This window comes from Thermobia domestica, chromosome 2, assembly GCF_964235325.1.
Source record: "Thermobia domestica chromosome 2, izTheDome1.hap1.1, whole genome shotgun sequence".
Classification (NCBI taxonomy): domain Eukaryota; kingdom Metazoa; phylum Arthropoda; class Insecta; order Zygentoma; family Lepismatidae; genus Thermobia; species Thermobia domestica.
Genome location: NC_137455.1, coordinates 178,112,355 through 178,134,793, shown reverse-complemented (window position 1 = coordinate 178,134,793; position 22,439 = coordinate 178,112,355). Strand labels below are relative to the sequence as shown.

General features: G+C 34.8%; 1 protein-coding gene across 6 annotated transcripts in view; it reads left to right on the top strand.

The window, feature by feature from the left end:
• The window catches only part of tgo (Aryl hydrocarbon receptor nuclear translocator homolog tgo), a 538,844-nt gene that overhangs the window by 493,594 nt on the left and 22,811 nt on the right, over positions 1 to 22,439 (top strand). For 4 of the 6 annotated variants that reach the window (XM_081748036.1, XM_081748031.1, XM_081748012.1 and 1 more), the window contains 5 exons: positions 4,996 to 5,157; positions 6,628 to 6,786; positions 12,016 to 12,166; positions 15,925 to 16,055; positions 16,649 to 16,860. In XM_081748036.1, the coding sequence (XP_081604162.1) occupies positions 4,996 to 5,157; positions 6,628 to 6,786; positions 12,016 to 12,166; positions 15,925 to 16,055; positions 16,649 to 16,860 (815 nt within the window). The remainder of the gene's footprint in view (positions 1 to 4,995; positions 5,158 to 6,627; positions 6,787 to 12,015; positions 12,167 to 15,924; positions 16,056 to 16,648; positions 16,861 to 22,439) is intronic. The other 2 variants (XM_081748021.1, XM_081748037.1) reach the window with 2 other exon arrangements.

Below are 22,439 nucleotides of genomic sequence, written 5' to 3'. Positions count from 1 at the left end.
ACTCGTATTTACCTCTCTTACTCATCTATCACTTTAGTCTTGAACGTTCGCAAATTCAGTGGACCCCTTCAGTGAGAAAAAGTAAGGGAGGTCTGGATTTGATTTGATTTTCAGTGTAGTTTTATAGCAAGTTTAAGATATATACCCAGTATGTGCTTTCCTCCCTCCTGAATGCTTCTTTCACAATTCCTGCTTTTATTTTCGCAGAACATGTAGATAATTCTCCTAAAGTACTGTATTACTGGTACGATCGCAGTAAAAACTACCCATTAATAATTTCTTACCCTGTAGAAACTTTCTCACAAATACAGCTTTATATAAAACGAAAATATTCTATACCCAGCAAAAGTGATTATCTCTATTAAAGAACATATAGTATAGAATATGTACATTCACTTGCCGACACATAAACAATATCGAGAAATCTTTATTCTGAAGGAGAATATGACGAATTATATGTATCTTTGTACACAATAACTAGATCGCATATCTCTTATATTCTGTTACATAAAACATTTGAGATGCAGTAGTGTAGTCAGTAAGGCGGTCAAACTGGGCAGCCCGGAATCTATCTCCCGTTGGGGCGAGAATTTTTGCTCGTTCTACTCTCATTCCCATGTGGCTCTGAGTGGGATTTATCCAGCCTGTTTAAAATGTATACCTGTGGTAGAGGAAATAAAGGAGTCGTACCGTGGTGCTGGCTTCATCATCTGCGTCATCGAAGTCAAGAAAATGTGGCGCCTTTACCTCCAGATACAGCCGTTGGGCCTTCATGGTCTATCCCAGTAGGGGCGACCTTTTAAAAATGTAAACAGTTATTTAGCAGCGAGGACGGATAACAACGATTTAACGATAACAGAATAGTATGTATTATAAACTTAACTTCCTTTACTTTTCTTCTTTCTCCTCGGCTTGTGCAAAATTACACGGCGCTAATGACCAAACAAATTATTTAGCGTTATAAGAATTAGTAATGCTACGCTGAGCATCAAAAAAATACCTACATACCTGATACAATGATTCTTCCTTCTTTTCAAGTAAAATCACTTTGAACTAAAAAATATTGAAAATTCTGCTGTTTCCTTTGAGAGTTTTAATTTAAAAATTGAATGAAGAAATCAGTGGCCCTTGTAAAGGAATTCCTATAAAGAAAGAAAAAAAAAAAAAAAATGAAAAATTGAAATACTGAGGAAGAAAGAAATACAAAGTGTGTATTTCCTTTTCCGTAAGTTTCTCCTTCTTCCTCAGTATTTCAATTTTTCATGTTTTTCTTTGTGTACATTCTTTTGCAGATTGCAAAATATGTTTACATACTTTTTTTCTTTGTATTTCAGTTTTCCATGTTTATTTTTGTGTAAATTTCTTTGAAGGAGCCACTGATTTCATACGTTCGTTTTCTTAGCATATCTGGAGCTCCCTCATGGTTAAGCGGTTAGCGTACACGCCTTTGGCAGCGTATGTGGTTCGGATCCCACGTTAAGATGTAGAACCATGTCTCATATAGCCTCGCTGCTGAAAGGGACGCAAAACTGAAAATAAAATAATCAAATCTTATATCTGTCATACAAGGTGTATTTAATTCACGTTAGTTTGCAGCTTAGGGTCTTCTCGTTGCCTTGAGAGCCACGTGTTGCGCAGGCAGCTCACTACTGGTTTTCAAGCGATTTCCAACTAATTCTTACTAATTGGACTAAAAAGTTAGAAAAATGAAACCATTAGTGTTTCAGACATGAATAAAAGATTCAAAATACTTCAAATGACAAATAATGTTGCTCATATTTTGTTAAATTTATATTTTTACTAATTAGACTACCATCACTATGTCTTATCACTAGTGAGCGGCATCCCTTGAAGTGCACTTTCCGGGGGAAAAAGAACATAGAGTAGAGTCAATATTATCTCTTCATTCGCTGGATGGAGTATACTCAGTCCGTACTTTGGGTAACAGAACACTCACCTATGATATGCCCTGGGAATGCTGGAAGTTTCCATTCCTATTACGATTTCTAACCAGTCGTGTTGCCTTCGAAAAGTCAGTAATGGAGAGAATTTCTACTTCATAATTTTTACATCGTATTCGTTTCCCACACAAAGCACTGCAGTTACTGAAGTGTTACGAGATCACTACACACAGTAACTCACAATTTAGCTGTACTAAAATAAAAACAAATTACGATGCCACTCTTTACACGTGTTTTATACAACGTAACACGTTGTACAGTTTTGGATTGAAGTGAAACACGTATAAAGATTTTAACACAAACCCAGTTTAAGTGAAGTGATACATTTTAAGTTATATAAAACACTTGTAAAGAGCAATATCGTAGTTTGTTTTTATTTTGGTAGTGGCAAGTTATTATTCCCTGTTCGGCCTAAGCTCTAAACTGCGATAAACAAAGCCACATGAAACTAAATCTAGCTGATTTGCTGTTAGCCTACCGACGCTCGTACTCCTCCGCAAAATAGTTCATATGATTTGATTATTACTTTCACTATGAAGCTCCACATGAAACTACTACATTATTATAAATGACAAAAATATAATGCGGATTATCTAATAATACTGCAATCGAGTGTGGTTAATGAAACAATAGAAATAAACACTAAGCATGCGCAGTAATTATGGCGCCAATTCAACTGTGAAGGCGTGTTCTGCTTTTAAAGTCTGAAAGATGGCTGGCATGGATCCCGGTTCCGCGAGTGTTGTGCTGAAACACCAATAAGGTAAACCTTTACTCACTAAGCTACAATTGTTTACCAGCGAAATTCTTTTTTATTTTTATTTTTTATCTTTCGAGTTTTTTCTTTCTTTTCTGTTGCTGTTGTAAGTATCTGGACAACACGAGACAGTATTGTCAAAATGCACGTGTATAATTTGCACCTCCCCGTGGGAAGTGGGAGCGATACATTACTAGCCAATCGTAATTGTGACAGGCGGAAGGATACAAATATTTTGTTTATCGGAGTTTAGAGGTTACGCTGAACAGGGAATAGTTACCGTGTGTACTGATTTTTAACATTTCGATAACTTAATTACCAGTTTTTGTGGTTTGTGTGAAAAAAGGACTAAATTAAGGAAAAAAAAAAGGTGAGGCCGAAGTTCTTCATTATTGTCCAGCTGTTGAAGGATTCAGAATTGATTGCCGAAATAATGCTAGGAATAGAACAATCATTTTAGGATTCCCAGGGCACATTATAGGTGAGTGTTACTTAATTCAGTCAATATTGTCGGATTTAGGATCAAATCCAGGATTATTTGGGTTTAAATATGCAACAGTTCTTTTCTTCAATTGACACATATGAGACATATCCTTAACGAAAAGTTTTTGTTAACGCGCGTTTCTCAGCAACGTTCAGCGTAACAGAAAACAAAAGACAATGTCAAGAAACTTATGCTTCTAGAGGCCTGGGCAAAATATAGAGAAACAAAGTGGACAGCATCTTTGAGATTATATTTGTTGTTGTATGATTTAACTACCATTTATTATTAGATCATACATCGGGACAAATGTGATCTCCGAAACATTGAGTGCTTGGTTTCCAAAATCTTTTAAATACTGCGAATCCACAGATGTGAAGAGATTTCAGATTTCCTTCTTTTAAGCTGATTTAAAGTTCCAGGAAAGCTTCTTGAGTAGATGAACCTTATTTTGAGCTTTACCAAAATAACATGTTAGCACTGTTAATGTATAATATGAACAAACTGAATTTTCTAAAATGCATTGTTTTAATGTATTTTCATAATAGTTTAATTTGGCAATTACGAAACCACCGAGTCTAATACTACTAATTAACATAACTAATAGTAATAATATTAGTATAATTTGCAATTAGCAACACTTTAATTCGCTTTTAGTTTTAGCTTTTATTAATTTACCACCTGTCTCCTTCTTTCCTTCCCATTGTGAAAGAAAGTAACTGGAAAAGGGTACAATGTAGAAATAGGTAATTTGCTTCGCACTCTTCGCTTGCAATAATATATTATACTTTGTAAAACAAGTTTCATTTATTTGCTGTAAGCTTTTAATTTCGAATTGTGAAATATATGAATAACACAGATAAATATATAGATATTTACATTACTTGCGAGTGAATATTTAGTTTTGTTTTCATGAAAAGGATGTTTAGTAAATTCCTAATTTATAGAAGCAAAAGAAGCCAATATAAAATTTAAGTTTTGTTCGTTGTATGTAGAGACTGTACTTAGTGGTCTTATATTTCAGAGACTTGCCGTGTTCGAATACTATACTGAATTATTTATTGTTAACGTGATAGTACTCGTTATTTCATATAATTCTTATAATGATGTACAAGTGTGTTTTTCCCATGTTGGAGGGAGGGTTAAATGAGTAACGCCAACAAAGCTTAATAAGAATTCAAGACTTGCCAATGCATGTTCCCATAGTATTGTGTGATTTATGGATTTCGCATAAAAGTGGATTAATTGTTTATACGAACAGAATTATTTTCGTGGCTTGCTGAGCTGTATTGGCATATACCTAGAATATATGTGGGATTTTTTTTTTTAAATCAGAATATAAGTTTTGACAAAGAATAAAAATAAATCGTTTCGTGTTTAGTCTTAATTTTTACAATAAGTTAATTATGTAGCATTTTACCGAATATATTTGGCATTGACTAATGGCAACTGGATAAGTGACATAAACCTATTACTTAACTTCGCTCATTTGAATAAGTTAATATATTGAAAACTTAATTTCGATATTCTGTCCGTTTATAAGAACGAACTCTTTGATCTAGATGATTTGATCGAAAATTTAGAGATACGATTCCACGTCATATTATGCAAAAATTTGTAGTTTTCAGTCAGGACGCGTTCACAATTTTTTTTTTTCTTCTATCATACATATGAGTGAATAGGAAAATGGGAAGGTGTGAACAAAGATGGGGACATGGTGGTTCTCGTTGGCATCTTTTTTCGCTTTGTTGTCCAGTTTACTCATGTGGTCTGTTCCCTCCTGTATCTGGCCGCAGAAACTGACATGTTCTCTGCTGCCGCTGTAGGTGTACAGATCGAGCGAGCTACAGATGAAGAGGGGCATCCGGCCTCGCACTGCTGCCTTGTAGCTATTGGTCGACTTCAAGTCACATCAACTCCTAACACAAGTGATCTCTCTGGGTCGAATTCGTCGTCAGGTGTGTATATATTTCCTTTATAAATGTTAATGCTTTGTTGTAGAAGCTAAATTAATCCTGTATTGATGTAAGTATTTATTGCATTGCATGACTAGACTTGAAACATAAAACATGTTTCACAAGGCACTATAAAAGAATACGAGATGGTATACATTAATTTTTTGTCTAATTGACTTCTGCACAACACTCATAAAATAAAATTTTTCACGGATTAGTTGATTAGAAGTGGCTTATATAACTATAATAATTAATATATTTTAAAGATGATTATGTTGAAGGAACAAGCAATATATCCAAATTACAGCGTCGTTGTAAGGAACTAATTACAATGTAGTTAAACGTGGTTGGAAAAGCCCTCGAACTACGAATAATTCAAATTAAATAAGCAAGAGTTGTTACTTCGCTTTCTTTTTAATATACTTGTGAAATACAATAGTGATCTGATAGTGACGAAGAAGTATTTACTTCTACTACGTTGACCGAACGTATTGGATAAGTTTCAATTACAAAGTAACATGCAATATTGATTGTCAGTAAATTTGCATGTCGGTTAATTTGTATATATATATAAACACACAAAATAATCGTTATTTGTATTGGCATCTAGAGAAATAGAATGAAACACTACAAACAGAGTTTTCAGAGATCATAGTTTATGATCGGTTCGGAAGAGTGAAATGCCAATGGCGTAGCGACACTGAAATGCCGCTTTTCATGAGATCAGCAAAATAAGCAGTTCTGGATCTGCTGAAAGGAAAGATGGGTAACCTGTATGTATTTACCAGTTGGTATTTGCAGTGCGGTGTTCGCAGCATCATGAGGAGAATTGGGGAGCTACTGAAAAGAAAGAATACTCGAGTCTAGAATGCTAGCATTAATGGCGAGGGGTGCCGATGTGCTACTACACATCACCCAAAGTGTTACAAGGTGACTGGTAGGCCCTGACATCCTAAGAGATATCGAGCCAAGAGTTTTTCATAAGAGAGAAAAAATACACAAAACGTTCAGTAGTGTGCCACTCGGTCAGCTTCATTGTAAACATGATATATGAAATGAATATCGTAACTCATTTTCATATGGCCATACTTTGAATATTTTGTTTTACTAGTAACTAACTATAAGTAAAATGTAAGTGCGGCAGGAGGATAGAGTTCGTATCATTTACGTTTCTTACCTTCATTCTTCGTATGCAAAATAGTCGTAGTACTATAGTACGTTCAGAATACTTAAATCTAACCTTAATTTCTCAATATGCGGTAACACATATCAAAGTTCTTATGTTTGTTGTCTGTAACAAAATATAACTAAGAATTTCGCCATTTTTTTTTTAGGTTTTACGCTAAAGACGCCGAAATTGAATCTAATGTAAATAAACATTTAATGTATCCGTGTAAGAATGAAATTTCACAAGTATTGCACTTTTATTTTTGTTCCTAATGTATATATTTTGTCCGTTCCATTTCTTCACAGAATTCATTTCCAGACATTCGATGGAAGGAAAATTTACCTTTGTTGATCAAAGGGTAATGGGACTTTTGGGATACTCTCCACCAGAATTGCTTGGGAAGTCATGTTTTGACTTCTTCCATCCAGAAGATCAAACTCATATGAAGGAAAGTTTCGAACAGGGTATGTATGTTTTTCTCTCTCATTTGATGATTCTTGTTTTATTTATTTATGTATTTTATTTATTTGTCTATAATTTATTAGTGACTTCAAACCTCATCTGTAAATAGAAACTTCAATCAGGACTTTGTGTAAAAGAGATCCACAAAGGAAAGTGTAATTACATAGTAAATATAGAGGAAAGTGTAACTCTGACATATTTCTCTTTTAAGTTGAAGCTCACTTTTGGTACCGAGGCTGTAATTAATGCACCTACAGTTCAAGGTGGAATCCGAACCACCATAATGCACCTCAATTTTTAATGCTTTTCGACCGGAAATCGAACCCAAAAGGGCACGTACTAGGCAGGCACTAGACCAGCGGAGAGGGCTTGAGATCTATACAGTTTAACAGTGTCAGATATGGAGTAAACTTACCGATCTTTAAAAATGAAGTTATCTGAAAGACGTTGTTTCCCGATGCTGTAATAATAGGAAAACTTATTAACTGGAGTTTAGAATACCTTTTCAGAAGTAAACTTTTTACTTGTGAGTTGAGTTTCCTCAGCAGAGATAGTAAGTCACATGAGTGTGTAATAATGTTCTCGAGATCTTTAAGATGAAATACTGCCAAAAATATTACCTTTTGCACTTGTTATATATATAATAAAAAATCACATTATTAAGAAATCAACTACCCTGACAAAAGCAAATAGACTCACGAAAATTAAGCCTATGGCTAGTGCTATGACCAACGCACAAAAGGAGCCAATCCTGATGTTGTTGGTCTCCTTTGATAACACGTAAAGCTTCAATCCTAAGCGGTATAGTATTTAATAAGTCATCGCACGTGTTGTGTGTGGACCCGTTTATGCAATTTTAATTGCAGAGATGCCAATCATTAATATGACAGTATCATCATTAATTGTGTGACTTTCTACTACAGTTCCTCTGTTTTAATGAAGGCTACCAATTTACCTTCCAGTACCTCTGCTTTAATGAAGGCTACCAATCTACCTTCCAGTACCTCTATGTATTTCTCATCGCAAAAGGATAAGGTTATAACCGCCTGTCCAAATTGCTCCCCATACCATGCATGACACTTACGGAGCCGTATTTTATCATAGGATGGTGGAATTGCAGTGAATCGTAATTTGTCGATCGCTATCCGAGAATTGACAGAATCGGTTTTCATGAGAGAATGCAGCATGGTTTCAGAATAGTATGGCTTCTTGCTCATGACGGTGTCCGAATTGTATTTCGGTGTTTTCATGTCATGTGTGATTTTGTAAGCAGAAGATTATTGTTGACTGCGCGTAGTTACATTCTCGCACTATGCAAACATCGCTAAACCGAATTGTTGACCTCAGCTCCGGACGACTGCAGGTTTCAGGCGTGGCACTGGTTCCGGTTGAACGGATTATGAGTGTATGCAACTTTTCGTCCCGTTTGAATTGCATTACAATGGTGTGAACACTCGGTAATGGTACATATAACATGCTACTAATGGTGCGCTGAGTTCTACTACACTCTCAATGCCCATTTGTGCGAACTCTTGTCTTATTCTCACAGCTGTTTCCTTTCGGTACTCTCCCACTAGTTTTATTGCATGTGTATACTGCCACCTACCTGTTTCTCGAGTGTTCGTAGTCGTTGGACGTTTTCACGAAATCATGTCGCCTTGTAGATGTATATTTGCTTATGTCAGTATAGTATATCAATTGCAAAATGTTTACAGCAGCCCCAGACGTGCTCTAGTGGCTGGTGCGCGCACTTTTAGTGTATAGGATCCCAGGTTCGATTCCCCTGGGAAGGTCTTGACACTTCAACACATGGTAATTTGGATTCCACTTTAAACTGTAGGTCCACTTCTCATATAGCCTTGGTACTGCAAGGGGACGCTATACTCCAACCAACCAAACAAAGTATTCGCAACAGAGGTCAAAACTATGAAGAATATGGTATGAAAATAAAGGTTAGAAATAACAAAAGCAAGGCTAGGAATGGGAAAAGAAGTATTAGGAAAGAGAAAAGGCTATCTTATGAATCCTTAATTAAAGAGTTTAGATAGTAGTAAAATGTTTCGAATTAAAATTGTACTCTTTAGGCAGAAATAAGTAATAAGCAGAAGCGACGAAAAAAGATTGATCTTTGTAAATGTAGGTGTGAAGAAGAATAGAGAAATTATCTGGTTCGAACAGAAAACAAACGTTACCATGAAGAGAAAGGAACCATGACAGAAGAAGAAAATGGTTGAGAAGGAACTGTATCGTGAAGGACGTGCTAGAAGGTACAGTGACGGAGAGGGAAAGGCGAAAGATACTACATTCTACGATAGTAAAACAGAAAATATCTACAAGACAAAGGATTTGTTTGAAGACCATGTTGCATGGTAGCTTCTCAGTTGGCAACAAGTGACATGCCAATGGTGGCAGAATATCTATGATGGTGATTTATTTTTTAGTACAATCTTGCGTTTAATTCAAACCAGAGATTCTCGAATTGTGCGTGGAGACCAATGATTCGATGGAAAAGCACTCATTTTCAAGTACGTTTTTCTTCTTCTTTAGAAGAGTGACGCAGGCAGGCCTCTTAGCTGTCCTATTTTCCTATTTTTTCCTATATTTTGGAAATGTGTGTATATTTGTCCTAAATTTTAATCTTGTCCTTTATTTCCTGAATTATTAAAAATATAAGCCAAGGGCAGTTCCAGTGATGATTTAAATTGCTACATATTAGCAATATGTTAAATGTGTCCGTAGCATTTTTTTCTTAGGACTAGTCTCTAATTCTTATTATTATTATTATTATTATTATTATTATTATTATTATTATTATTATTATTATTAATAATAATAATAATAATAATAATAATAATAATAATAATAATAATAATAATAATAATAATAATAATTTGATTTTTCCTATTGTCCCATGTCTACTCTTTTTTCTTCCTATGTGCTTGTTCTTCTCCAGCGAAGCTTAACTGAGGAACCTTGCCATGCTCTAGTTTCTTATAACGCAAGCTATATCAGCGTTTCCTTTCAGCAGTGTTTGCAGCAGTATTGGCTGGCCATTGAGGTATGTTGGAATTCACCAACTTTCCCAGCGCCTTCCAATATTGCTGTACATAATATGCAGGGTTCCCACGCGTCCTGGAAAACCTGGAAATAAAAGTGTGTTGTGAAAACTCTCGGGAAAAGTCATGGAGAGCAGAAAAAGGGTGAAAATCTTGGAACTTATTTATGGACTGGAAAAGGCCTGAGATTTATGTTGTATAACAGTTGTTAGAAGTGTATATATTGCAGAGCTGTGATGAATGAAATTCTTTTCCATTGTTTGTTTGAGAGGAAAATACGTTGATCATTTTTCTTTAATCAGTAAATCTAGTCATTTATTTCAATCAGTTTCTTTTTTCCAAAACAATACAGCAAGTCTATTAAGTTTAAAAAGCAAAAGGTTATATATATATATATATATATATATATATATATATATATATATATATATATATATATATATATATATATATATATATATCCTTATTCTGTATTAATCAAAATCTTGTTTCCGGTTGCCTATTGGGGTGAAGGGTGGCCTTCCTTACAATACATTTTTTTATTTTATTTTATTTTTTTATTTATTTATTACTGTATTTGTGCTGTAGAGCATAATATTCTATTGTATAAACCAACTGTCCTATATTGTTTTAATGTCCTGCTGGGAAACCTGCGCAGATTATTTGAAATAAAAGATTTAATTTCATTTTCAATTGAACGTCGCTGTTGTCTTACTACGGAACATAAAGATATGGTGCCTGGTAGTTGGTGGAGTATTTTATTGAGCTTTTAGCTGTACTTTTTTTTAAAAAGGGGGAACAGACATTAGGGTTTCTCTTATAGAGTAGGAGTCTATGGAAAATAAATTTTGTCCTCCTGCCTTTTAAAGAGTTACGCCCTCTCTGTGGCGTGTAATTCTTATATACACAATAGTTGCAAGAAATAGCAAGGGATAGACTAAAAGACTTTTATTTACAGCTGGAGTGGAGCAAACTATTAAAGAGGTTTGTGGAGTCATCATTTAATTTTATGTCATCATTCTACATTTATTTTTATTTATACTGATATAAATATATAGTCGTACAGAACTGTAAGATTGCATAATTATATAGTACAAAGAGAAAAAAAGTGAAATAAGTGCGAAAAAAATCAGACATATATTTAATCATCAGTGCAAGATAATCAAAGATATAGAATAGGTGCAGCACGTGGACAGTGAAATTATGAAGGATTGAAAATGATAAATGAGATTAAGTGCTAGCACGTCACAAACATAAATATGTTAATCAAACAGATGCAGGGTTATATCTTGTGTCCTGGGGCCACTCGGGATTAATGAACACAGGGGGAAGCCCTTGCTAATGGTGAGGAACTTTGTGCAGTAATGGAAAAAGATGAGGAATGTGATCGGTAATGAAATAAATGTCGTAGATTGCTGGTTCGTCCGGAGTCAGGTTTTTATTGTAGATATATAGAGATATAAAGATATTGAATGGTGGAAGTATGTACCGATAGGTGGAATCAGTGAGAGCATCGGAGTGAACTTCTAGCTTTAATAACGAATAAAACTTTATATTTAATGAACAACTGAATATGACAAGCGAGATATAAGTATCTTTTCGAATTAACAATTCTAATGATCAAAATTGTATACTAAGTAAAGCAAGAGGATTTCTCAGGTGAATATGACGATTCGAAGTAGTTTATTATTCTGTGCTTGTTATGGTATTGTGTAGTCTGTGGCAAATGTAGAAAACCTTTTTCACATTTGTAAATTAGTGAAATATTTTCTAAACCTGGCAGCGACTATGTGTATATGCATTGACACAAAGGCAAATTATTCAGGTATACGGGGTATGTCATAAAACATACTGTTTTATAACAAACGGTAGAGTAAAATGAGTGTGTCTGAGTACCTTTCTTTAAACTGTGAATGCAAGTTATCAATTATAAGGTCAAATTTAACACGATAATGCATCTAATGTATAATTACTGTTGAATTCATTTCATGCTAAATTCTATACTAGAACACTTTGTTTAACCTATTTGTCCCGGCTACTAACAATATTTCTTCAGCGAAAAAGTTAAGGACATTATATTTAAAAGACTTCTTGGTGTACAGGTTTACATCCAAATCAGTTAATAAAGTTTACCTTATTCGCTACTTACAACATGTTCTCCATTACTGTTTTCAGTTCTGAAGTTGAAGGGTCAGGTGATGTCAGTGATGTACAGATTCCGGGCCAAGAATAGGGAATGGATATGGTTGAGAACGTCAGCATTTGCTTTCCTTAATCCTTATACAGATGATGTAGAATACATAGTGTGCACGAATGCATCTGCCAAGTGAGTGATTCTGGTTGATGTACTGTATATTTTTAATGTTATACTCTTAATGTTATTGGATTGTAATTAATTTTCTTTCGATTATTTTATGCCGTGGATAATAGTTCTGAAGATAACTTTAATACATAGCTAGTGTAATCAACCTTCATGGTGTAGTTCGAGTTTTTTTCAAGGCAAAGAGGTGTGTTTCTGGATAGAAGTGAAAATGAGTACTCTTAAGTGTAAATAGATTCAATTTGAACCAAATTTAAGTTTAAAATCTTACGTTTACACCCAATTCTTTTCATAGTTTTACATTATTATTATTATTAGATTTTGTTTGCAAACACTTCGTCTCCAAAGTAACGATTTAGGTGCTTGTAGATAAAGGCAATGATTTACTGTATAATTTCTCTATAGTTGTTTTGATCTTGATTCGGAGTAGTCAGTTTCTTAAATTCACAGAAGTTATATATACATGAAAGGTATAAAAGCAGTCTTCACATGCTGATACTAGTCATGATGTAGATGATTTTAAAGAAAGGTGGGTAGTCATGTACGTAATTAATAGAAGTCGTGGAACTGACCTTTTGTTAGCATTAGTAACCGTTGCTTCTTGAACGTATATAATATATACTTTATACGAATATAAAGTATACGAATATTATATATATATATATATATATATATAGATAGATAGATAGATAGATAGATAGATAGATAGATTTAAATTTTTGGAAATTTTACTTTCAGCACTTTCATTGTTAGTATAAGACGGATTAAATGCAGGAAAACTTATTATTATTATTATTATTATTAATATTATTATTATTATTATTATTATTATTACTACTACTACTACTACTACTACTACTACTACTACTACTACTACTACTACTACTACTACTACTACTACTTCTACTACTACTACTACTACTACTACTACTACTACTACTACTACTACTACTACTACTACTACTACTACTACTACTACTACTACTACTACTACTACTACTACTACTACTACTACTACTACTACTACTACTACTACTACTACTACTACTACTACTACTACTACTACTACTACTACTACTACTACTACTACTACTACTACTACTACTACTACTACTACTACTACTACTACTACTACTTCTTCTTCTTCTTCTTCTTCTTCTTCTTCTTCTTCTTCTGTCCTCTTTTGCTCGTTGTAAGAAGAAATAAGAAGAATTTCCAAAGGTCAAAGAAGAAGAAGAAAAAAGTAGAATATTAGGTTAATCAAAATATTTGCCTTCTGCAACCATACATTTTTACCAACGAGTAGATTCCGTGACGAAAGAAATTTGGAGTCTGCGAGAAGTTCTCAATTTCACATAACAGCGCCCAGTCATCAGGGAGGATCTTCCTTTCCAAATTATCGAGATGTCGGAGGAGGAAGTAGCCAGTGGGAAAGATAACAGGGGAATACGCTGCAACTCATAGAGAGCCTGCACCGCCCTTTGCACGACAGAATTGCTTGTTTACTATAGATGCATATTTGCGGACAAGTTTGTGATACATTTTATGGAGTTCAGCACTGTAACGATTTCACCTCGTCTAAGAAAGACATGATGAATCAGTCGGACTGTAGACCAACATACCAGCAATGACATCTTCTGTGGGTGGAGAGGGATTTAGAAATCCGTCGTAAGGGCCGCGTGGCTCGGTGGTAAAGCGTTCATTTCTGGTATGTAGGATCCCTAGTTCTCCCCAGCCCTAGCCAAGTGAAGTTTGTGTGGACAAACATTATGTGCGTGGGTTTTCTCTACTTCCTTTATACCACCATTATCATCCATCTAATCATCACCTTCTCCCTTAGCCTCGACGCATAAAAAGTCCTGGACGTTGATCACAATCCAACCATTATCCTGACCGTAATGTAATTCGATTTTTTAAGTTTGTATTAGTATTACCACCCTCTTTACTTTTAAAAGCAAATAAACAACAAATTTAGTAATGTACTAACTATCTCAATCCTTCAGTATCTGTCACATTTAATACGATCTTATCATTATTATTATATTTGTTATTCGTGAAAAATATATCGTATAATAATGGTTTCAAAAGAATTTCTGTAATGTAAAAAAATATTATCGTGGTTATTAATGTTGTGGACAAGTTCTGTTTGCCCTGACAATATCTGAAACATCCTAAAAGAAAAATGAAATGAAATTTTTGAGTTTTACGTCCCACGGTTATACCGGTTAGGCTAAAGGAAACGGTGGTTATGAGAAATGAATGAAAATGGTGGAGTGAAGGAAGTGGGAGGAAACGGGAGAACCCCGAGAAAACCCACGCACACGGTGTTTGTCCACCACAAAGTTCACTTGGCGGGAGCAGGGTTTGAACCCGGGACCCCATGCACAAGAGGTGAACGCTCTACCACAGCCACCGCGGCCCCCCATCCTGAAAAAATTTTAGTATATCGATCCGCTTACATCTTCTGTCAGCGTTGCTATACAGGATAAAATCATCGTGCAGAACGTAAGTCCAACCATAGTTATACACAAATAATAGACAACCAGTGTCTTAAGTCCCTAGTCCAGTGTAGATTGAAGCCATCTGGAGACGAAGCAAGGTGTAATCGGCTAATGAAGTAAGCGAAAAATGATGATTCCTTCTTTTTTTATATTTCATTTTGTTTTGTTTTATTCAGTCTTGTTCTCTGAAAGTGGCATTTCTAAGAGATGAAAATAATGTTGTTCATCACAGTACTACTTAATAGTGTATTATAATTCATTAAACAATCTTTAACATACATAAGTGTCATGTATCCGAAACATACAAAAATATTAATTGAATAATTTGTGTGAGAGTATATAAAAACATATAAAATTCAATCATCGGTGAACACTTGTTACATAATTATGTCTCACGAGTTTCATGTTCGAATCATAGTTACTTTAGAAATCCTGCAACCCTAATAGGGATACTGCGCAACTTATTTTGTTCTCATTATGTGTCCAAGCTTGCAATTCGAATCATATAATTGATATTTGGAAAGCGAGTAGTTTGACGTTCACTCGTCAAGTTAAAATTAAGAGACATTTCAATTTTCAACCATTGATTGTGGACCTACATCGTGATATTCATTCAGATTATCAATTTAATTTGGTATTCGTTCAATATGTAAAATGGTAGTTGTAATATGTAAAATAGTAGTACTTTTAATTGTTTTCGTAAATTTGCCTGCTTTATAGAAGTAGAATGATCGAACGAACTTGTTTTATGAAAGTTTACTACCTCTGTGTCTATTAGTCATGAGGAACAATGTATCTGTACTATCATATACTCATTGAAACTACAAAATACGTGTTTTCATGTTTCATGTATCCCTTAAAAATAGACTAATATTATGATCTACTAAAATAGACTAAAATTAATCACATGTTTAAAAATAAGCATTGATTTAAATTTTTCAAGTATAAATATTCTCTTCCAATTGTTATAGCTACTTTTGAAAAAAAAAAATATCTGTGGTAGACATTGATGCTGAGTTGTCTACGAAATCAATACTGAGTGTTGTACATTTTGTTCTAATTTAGGAATAACATGTAACAGTAAATCTCATCTCTAATATAGTAATAAATTTGAAAACCTAAATTCTCAAAATATCGTATCATCTATGTAATAACGCTAGATAATACCAAATATAATATGTTTATTTGAATATAGAAGTATTGGATAAGTATATAATTAAGTTGTTCAGAAATATATTTTTAGTTTGTTATTTTTCAATTTAGGTCACTTCATCCTCAACAAGAGACAGGTACAACGGAAACAAGTGACACCGTTTCTTACCAGCAGCCGGGGTTAGATTATAGTCTCCAACGGAAGGACGTCTATCCCCATATGATTGGGTCCCATATACAGAGTAAGTTTTTATTATTATTATTATTATTATTATTATTATTATTATTATTATTATTATTATTATAAACTGCTTTCTTTACGTAGCAGTAGTTGAGTAAAGGACTGTTTTAGTATGATAGCAAGTTTTCTTAACGGTATATGTTGTTCCAATTGCACGTAAATAATAGCAATAAAATATATTTATGTAAAAAAAAATACATTAGTTTAAACAGTTCCACTGATAACTCCTTTGTAAGTAAATTATTCGGCAGCACTTCCTTAAACTACTTATCCTTGAAAAATGTAGGGCTTTCAGTATATCGATTAAACATTTGTTCGCTACAAAAGAGGTAAGGACAATATTATGTTGAAGTAAATACAATTAAGGATATATTTGAACTGTATGCTATAACATATATGCAATATTAACAAATTTTATGTATATACATTGAATATTTTATTTGTAAGATATAAAAAAGTTTGATATTGCTTTGAAATAAACTTAGAAAAGATGAGAAGTTGTGTATTGTTGAATTCCATTATTTAATCTTTGTGTCTTTATGTGACAATTTGTGTGTCGTTTCGTTATTTACTTTTGTTTATTTTTAAATTTAGGTACTCAAGCAAGACCAGCAAGCACACAGAACGCGTACAGTATATACGATCCAGCAGTAACTCCCTCCCCCATAGGCTATGGTTCGCCAGGGACTCAACCTTTAACTCAAACAGCACAAGCAAGTACAGGTTCTGTTCTTAGTCGTATAACTAAAACAACAACAAGCCCCACTCCAGCACAGACTGCATGGAGCCAACCACATCTTAGGCAGGTATGTTGTTCGAGAGCACTTGTATCTGCACGTTCGGATGCTGTTATAAATAAAATGAATTACCTACCTGTCATCATGGAAGTGTCGTCGTTGTTCTAAAGTGACGGGGAAGTACGGGATCCAGGGAGTACGGAGCATTCAGTGACTGCTTGTGGTTCTTCCTTAGCAGTGCAGTGATTTTCAGTGTTACTGGACTAAAGTTTGACCAAAAATAATTTCAGCCGTGCAAGCTAGTTTTACTAATTATAAATTTTCTGTTACATTTTAATGCCGATACTCTTTAGTTGCAGTTTATGAATGTTTGGAGGAAATGTGGTGTTTTGTGTGTGTGTTGAGCGCGTTTACTTATCGATCATTTCGATCTGTATGAAATTGAAGCATATATTTTATTTACCCTTACTTTACCAAGCGTAGAAAATTTGAGAATTCAATTCTCTATGCTGCATTCGTGATTCGGGTTTTTAGCAGGCGAATGCTGGATGTAACCGTAAATATAATCCCATCAGACTGATTTTCCATAAATTACTCCTTTTTGTTTGGTTTTCCTCTTTCTCGTAGTCACTCTCTCATAAAGAACAAGCAGAGAAATAGGGGGCTTCCTTCATCTCTCTATCTTCAGTTTCCTTTCTAACTTTCGAAAGAAGTAAGAAGAAAAGGAAAGGAAAATTGGAAGGGTGAAAGATGAGAGAACTGGAAGAGATTTTAAGAAAAAGAAGGAAAGAGGATAGAGAGGGAAAGAAATAGGAATAAACAGAGAAAAAGTAAGAAAATAGACCTGTCTGTTTCTTTCTTTCTTTCTCTCTCTCTCTCTTCTCCTTTTCAAAAAAATTAGATTATTTTTTCCTTTTTCTCTCTTTCAAAGAGGTTGAAGGGAAATAGGTACTGCAAAAATTAAAAAAGGAAGAAGAAGGAATAAACATATTGATAGGTCATATCCATCTAAGTAACTGGTTATATACATAATAGATGCAGTAAGTCTATATAATTCCGCTAACAGGAGGAAGAATGATGTGTCTCAGAGTTCAACAAGGCCATATAACCGTTTAGAAATGGGTGTGAATCGTCGTTAATTGTTGCCATGAACGCATTGAGATGTATAGTGTGATAGCATGCCTTTGTGCAGTTAAATGAAATTGAAAGGAGTCTCATATTGAGCTTCCGAGAAGCATGGTTATCATTTAAGCAAATTACCCAACAAGTGAAATGAGACTTAGTGGATCGATAGCAAACCGTTGATCTGTACATCCAGAGATGTGATTTGAACCATCAGAAAATGTCTACAGTATTAGAGATAGGCTTTCGGTTCTGCCTTTCTATGAGTAACTGGCATTCGTCCCACTACCCGCAGGGTGCCGAGAACAATGTGATTGAATCCAGTTGTGACGATATGTAGTATTTTGTGACGAAATCCACTTCTGCTTGAGTGACGAATGTATACAATCCGAGGTAGACTTGTAGAGAGGCACACGGGACTCTCCTCAGGCTTTACGATATGTGCGCCATGTTAGATAGTTGCATATATTATTATAAGGGGGATCATAACAGCCGTAGCATAAGTGCAGTAAACTCCAACTTGTCTTTTTCTTCACGCATGACTGCAGGGATGGATTTTTCCAATAAGATAACACTCATCTCATGATGTACATGTAATAGAAAGTGCTATAAGTCATGGCAGTCAGTTATTATAACCTCCTTGGTCTTCAGAACTTTTCCTAATTAAGCATATAGAACTAGATGGATAGACACATATTCCGTCTCCAACCACTTGCTATGAATTCCCACAATTGACGAAACAAATTGGACAGAAATGAAATGTTCTGCATCAGTTGTGTAGTCAGTACCTTTGCTAAACTATGCCTCAGAGAATCCAGGCGTATATAAAAGAGAGAACATTGTAATTATATTCAACCTAGTATTGTATCCCAGTTCAGAAATTCCGCCCTATTTACATCAACTGCATCCAAATTTCTGCTATCATCTTTCCAAATTTCAACTTGCTACTATTGTTCTGTCTGGGTGCTTTTGAGTTTTCGCCAGGGTATATAATGCAGTAAATATGTATGGAAAACAAGTTACCGAAAATTTGTTAAAATACTACCACAACACTAATAATGAAAAAACTTGATTCTAAGCACTTCCTCTGGCGCTATATCAGACAGGAAGTAGGAAGAAAAGAAATATTCAAGAAAAGAAACGTCATCTCAGGTGAAAGCTGCAGCCAAAAATAAGGAAATATTTGTTGATTGTGGAAGAGTGGATCAAGGTTAGAAAATAAAATAGGACTCCCCCTATAACAGCAATATGAGAGGGCTTGAGAACAGTTTTCTTTTTTCTTTTTCTCCCCCCCTCCCCCCATTATATGGGTGACGAAGTCGAGTGCTCGCAAACATCAGACGGGAAACTTCCAAAACTTTTAGAACAAAGAAACGCGATTTTTTGAAAGTTAAAATTAAGGAACTTGAAGATATAGTAAAAATAAAAACATTCGGGACATGTATAAGGGGATCAACGAATTTAAGAAAGGCTATCAACGTCGTGCTTATATATTAAAGAAGGCTGACGGAACAGTTCTCACTGATACGGATAGCATCTTAAATAGGTGGAAAGATTTCTTTGACGATTTGCTGAACACGCAGCCAGAAACTAATGTGCGTGGAGAAAAGGAGATACACACCGCATAACCGTATATTCCAGAATCCAATCGGATAGAAGTAGAAACACCTATAAAGAAATTAAAGGAACACAAATCTTCGGGTGTAGACGAAATTCCGGCTGCTGGAAGCGGGAAAATTGTGGAACAAGATACACAAACTCATCCTCCTTATCTGGAGCAAGGAAGAATTGCCACAAGAGTGGAAAGAATCAATCATTGTTCCAATTCACAAGGGGACAAAACTGACTAATAATTATCGAGGCATTTCTCTCCTGTCAACATCCTATAAAATCCTTTCAAATATTCTATTAACAAACTTAACCCCATACGGAGATGAAATTATTGGAGAATATCAGTGCGGATTTAGACGAAATCGATCAACTATAGACCAAATATTTACCATTCGCCAAATACTCGAAAAGAAGTGGGAATACAACACCCCGGTACATCAACCATTTATTGATTTTAGAAAAGCCTACGACTTGGTTAGGAGAAAAATATTATACAACGTTCTTACAGAACTTGGAATACCGAGAAAGCTAATTAGATTAATTAAAATATGTTTAAATGAATCCCAAAGTAAAGTCTGGGTAGGAAAATTTTTGTCCACGAGCTTCACGTCGAAAATGGCCTGAAACAAAGAGATGCGTTGTCGCCATTATTATTCGTCTTTGTTCTGGAATACGCTATAAGGAAAACCAAAGATATCAACCAGGGCCTAGAGTTGAACGGTATTCACCAGGTTATGGCATATGCTGATGATGTAAATTTAATAGGGGATGACAGGAGAACAATAGAAAGAAATGCAGAGGTCTTACTAAGCGCTTGCAGGGACATGGGTTTAGAAGTAAATGCAGAGAAAACTAAATACATGGAAGTGCGTCGGGACCGTAATACGGCAAATCATGGATGCGTTAAAATATTAAATAATACTTTTGATAAAGTGGATACTTTCAATAATACTTTAGGATCAGTATTAACAGACGAAAATCATATTCACGAAGAATTAAATGTCGACTAAAAGCAAGGAATTCTTGTTACTATTCGGTTCAAAATCTCTTGTCGTCGCGAATTCTATCGAGGAATTTGATGCTTAAAATATGTATAAAACGATAATCATGCCTGTTGTTCTGTATGGTTGCGAAACATGGTCGCTTACTCTGAGGGAAGAACATAGACTGAAAGTATTTGAGAATAAGATTCTAAGACGAATATTCGGACCCAAGAAGAACGGGAATGGGGAATGGCGGAAGCTTCATAACGAGGAACAACATAATTTATACGATTTACCCAATATTGTTAGTGTCATCAAGTCTAGGAGACTTAGGTGGGCAGGTCATGTAGCTAGGATGGAAGAAAGTAGAAACGCTTTCAAAGTCTTGACTAGAAGAGCAATCGGAAAACGACCATTAGGAAGACCTAGACGGAGATGGGAGGACACTATTAAGATGGATCTCGCAGAGATAGGAATACAAAGTAGAAACTGGATCCAGTTAGCTAAGGATAGAAGTCAGTGGAGAGCTTTTGTGAATGCGGCATTGAACCTCCGGGTTCCATAGGCCATAGAATTAGTTAGTCGAGTGCTCGCAAGTCTAAGATTGAACTTTTTTCAATTAGAGATTTCGTTATATTTTGATTAGAGATTGAGTTTAGGCCTGGTTAATAGTGTTACTTGAGGAGACAGATGATTTATTTATTAGAGAGGGGAAGAGAGAATGAAAGGGGTGGAAAAGGATGTGACAACTTAGACAAAGGAGCGTTTAAATAGCTATTAATTTCGGAGTTCTAGTAGAAGAAAAATATCTTCCAGATACGAATATTCTAACTAGCGATATAGAAGTAAGAGAAAAGAAGAGACAAGATATCGTAAGAGGGACTGGATTCTGGAAGTCGAGTTAGGCATGATATAAGTGACTTTTTAGTGGTAATGAAATAACTTGAACGGGAGTGAAATGGCAAATATAGATGACAGGAAGGGTTAGTGAAAGTAAAACTAGAAAATGAGATCATAGGAGTTAGGCTTATACTTAATTAGGAGTGGAGAAGTTAAATGTTAGTTATTGAAGAGTTAAAAGCCAGAATCCAACTGCATTTGTGGCTATATATAAGTACAGTAGGAAGAAAAATACAGAGATATGAATTGATGTTTAAGCAGAAATAGTATCAATAAATTGATTTTGCAAGAAAGCAATAATCTAACAATATAAAAAAGGATAATGCAAACGTGTAATCCACATAAGTAAACTAGTCTGCTGAAGTTTTTTTACTGTTTCTTACTGATCTGAGTGTGTTAAGCAAGAATCTGTCGGGAACCATTCTGTCATTGTTGGGCAAACTGAAATATGGGCGCCTCAAATTGGGGGTCTCTTTAAATCATACTACGCCACTATTTTTACACATTTCCTTCAGTATCTCGGAAACAATTCATCCTAGAACATTCAAATTCGGTACGCAGATGAATATCAATGTCGTTTACATTACCTCATCTCTAGTTTGAAACAATACAATAAATGCCAGCAGTGTTGACAGGTTAAAAACTAAGTGTTAACTTCTATTATTTTATTAAGTTCTCAACCTGAATTGTGGTACGCCCAAAGTTCTTTTGCTGTATCTTACTGATTTGAGTGTGCTAAGCAAGAATCTGCCGGTGGGCACTCTGTCATTGTTGAGCAGATTCAGGTACGGGCCCCTGATATCAGAGCCCTTATTATATCCACGCTACGCTATTGCTTTAGATATTTCCTTCAATATTTCGTGAATCATTCAACCTAAAACAACCAAACTTGGTATATAGGTGAGAATTAATGTACTTCATCTTCTAGTAGCAAACTATTTTAGTAATTTGGTATTAGTATTTTGTGTTTGGCCTGTTATCGTTATCAACAAGTAATTTAGAATATTGTGTTTCCTTTGTTTTGTGCTTGTA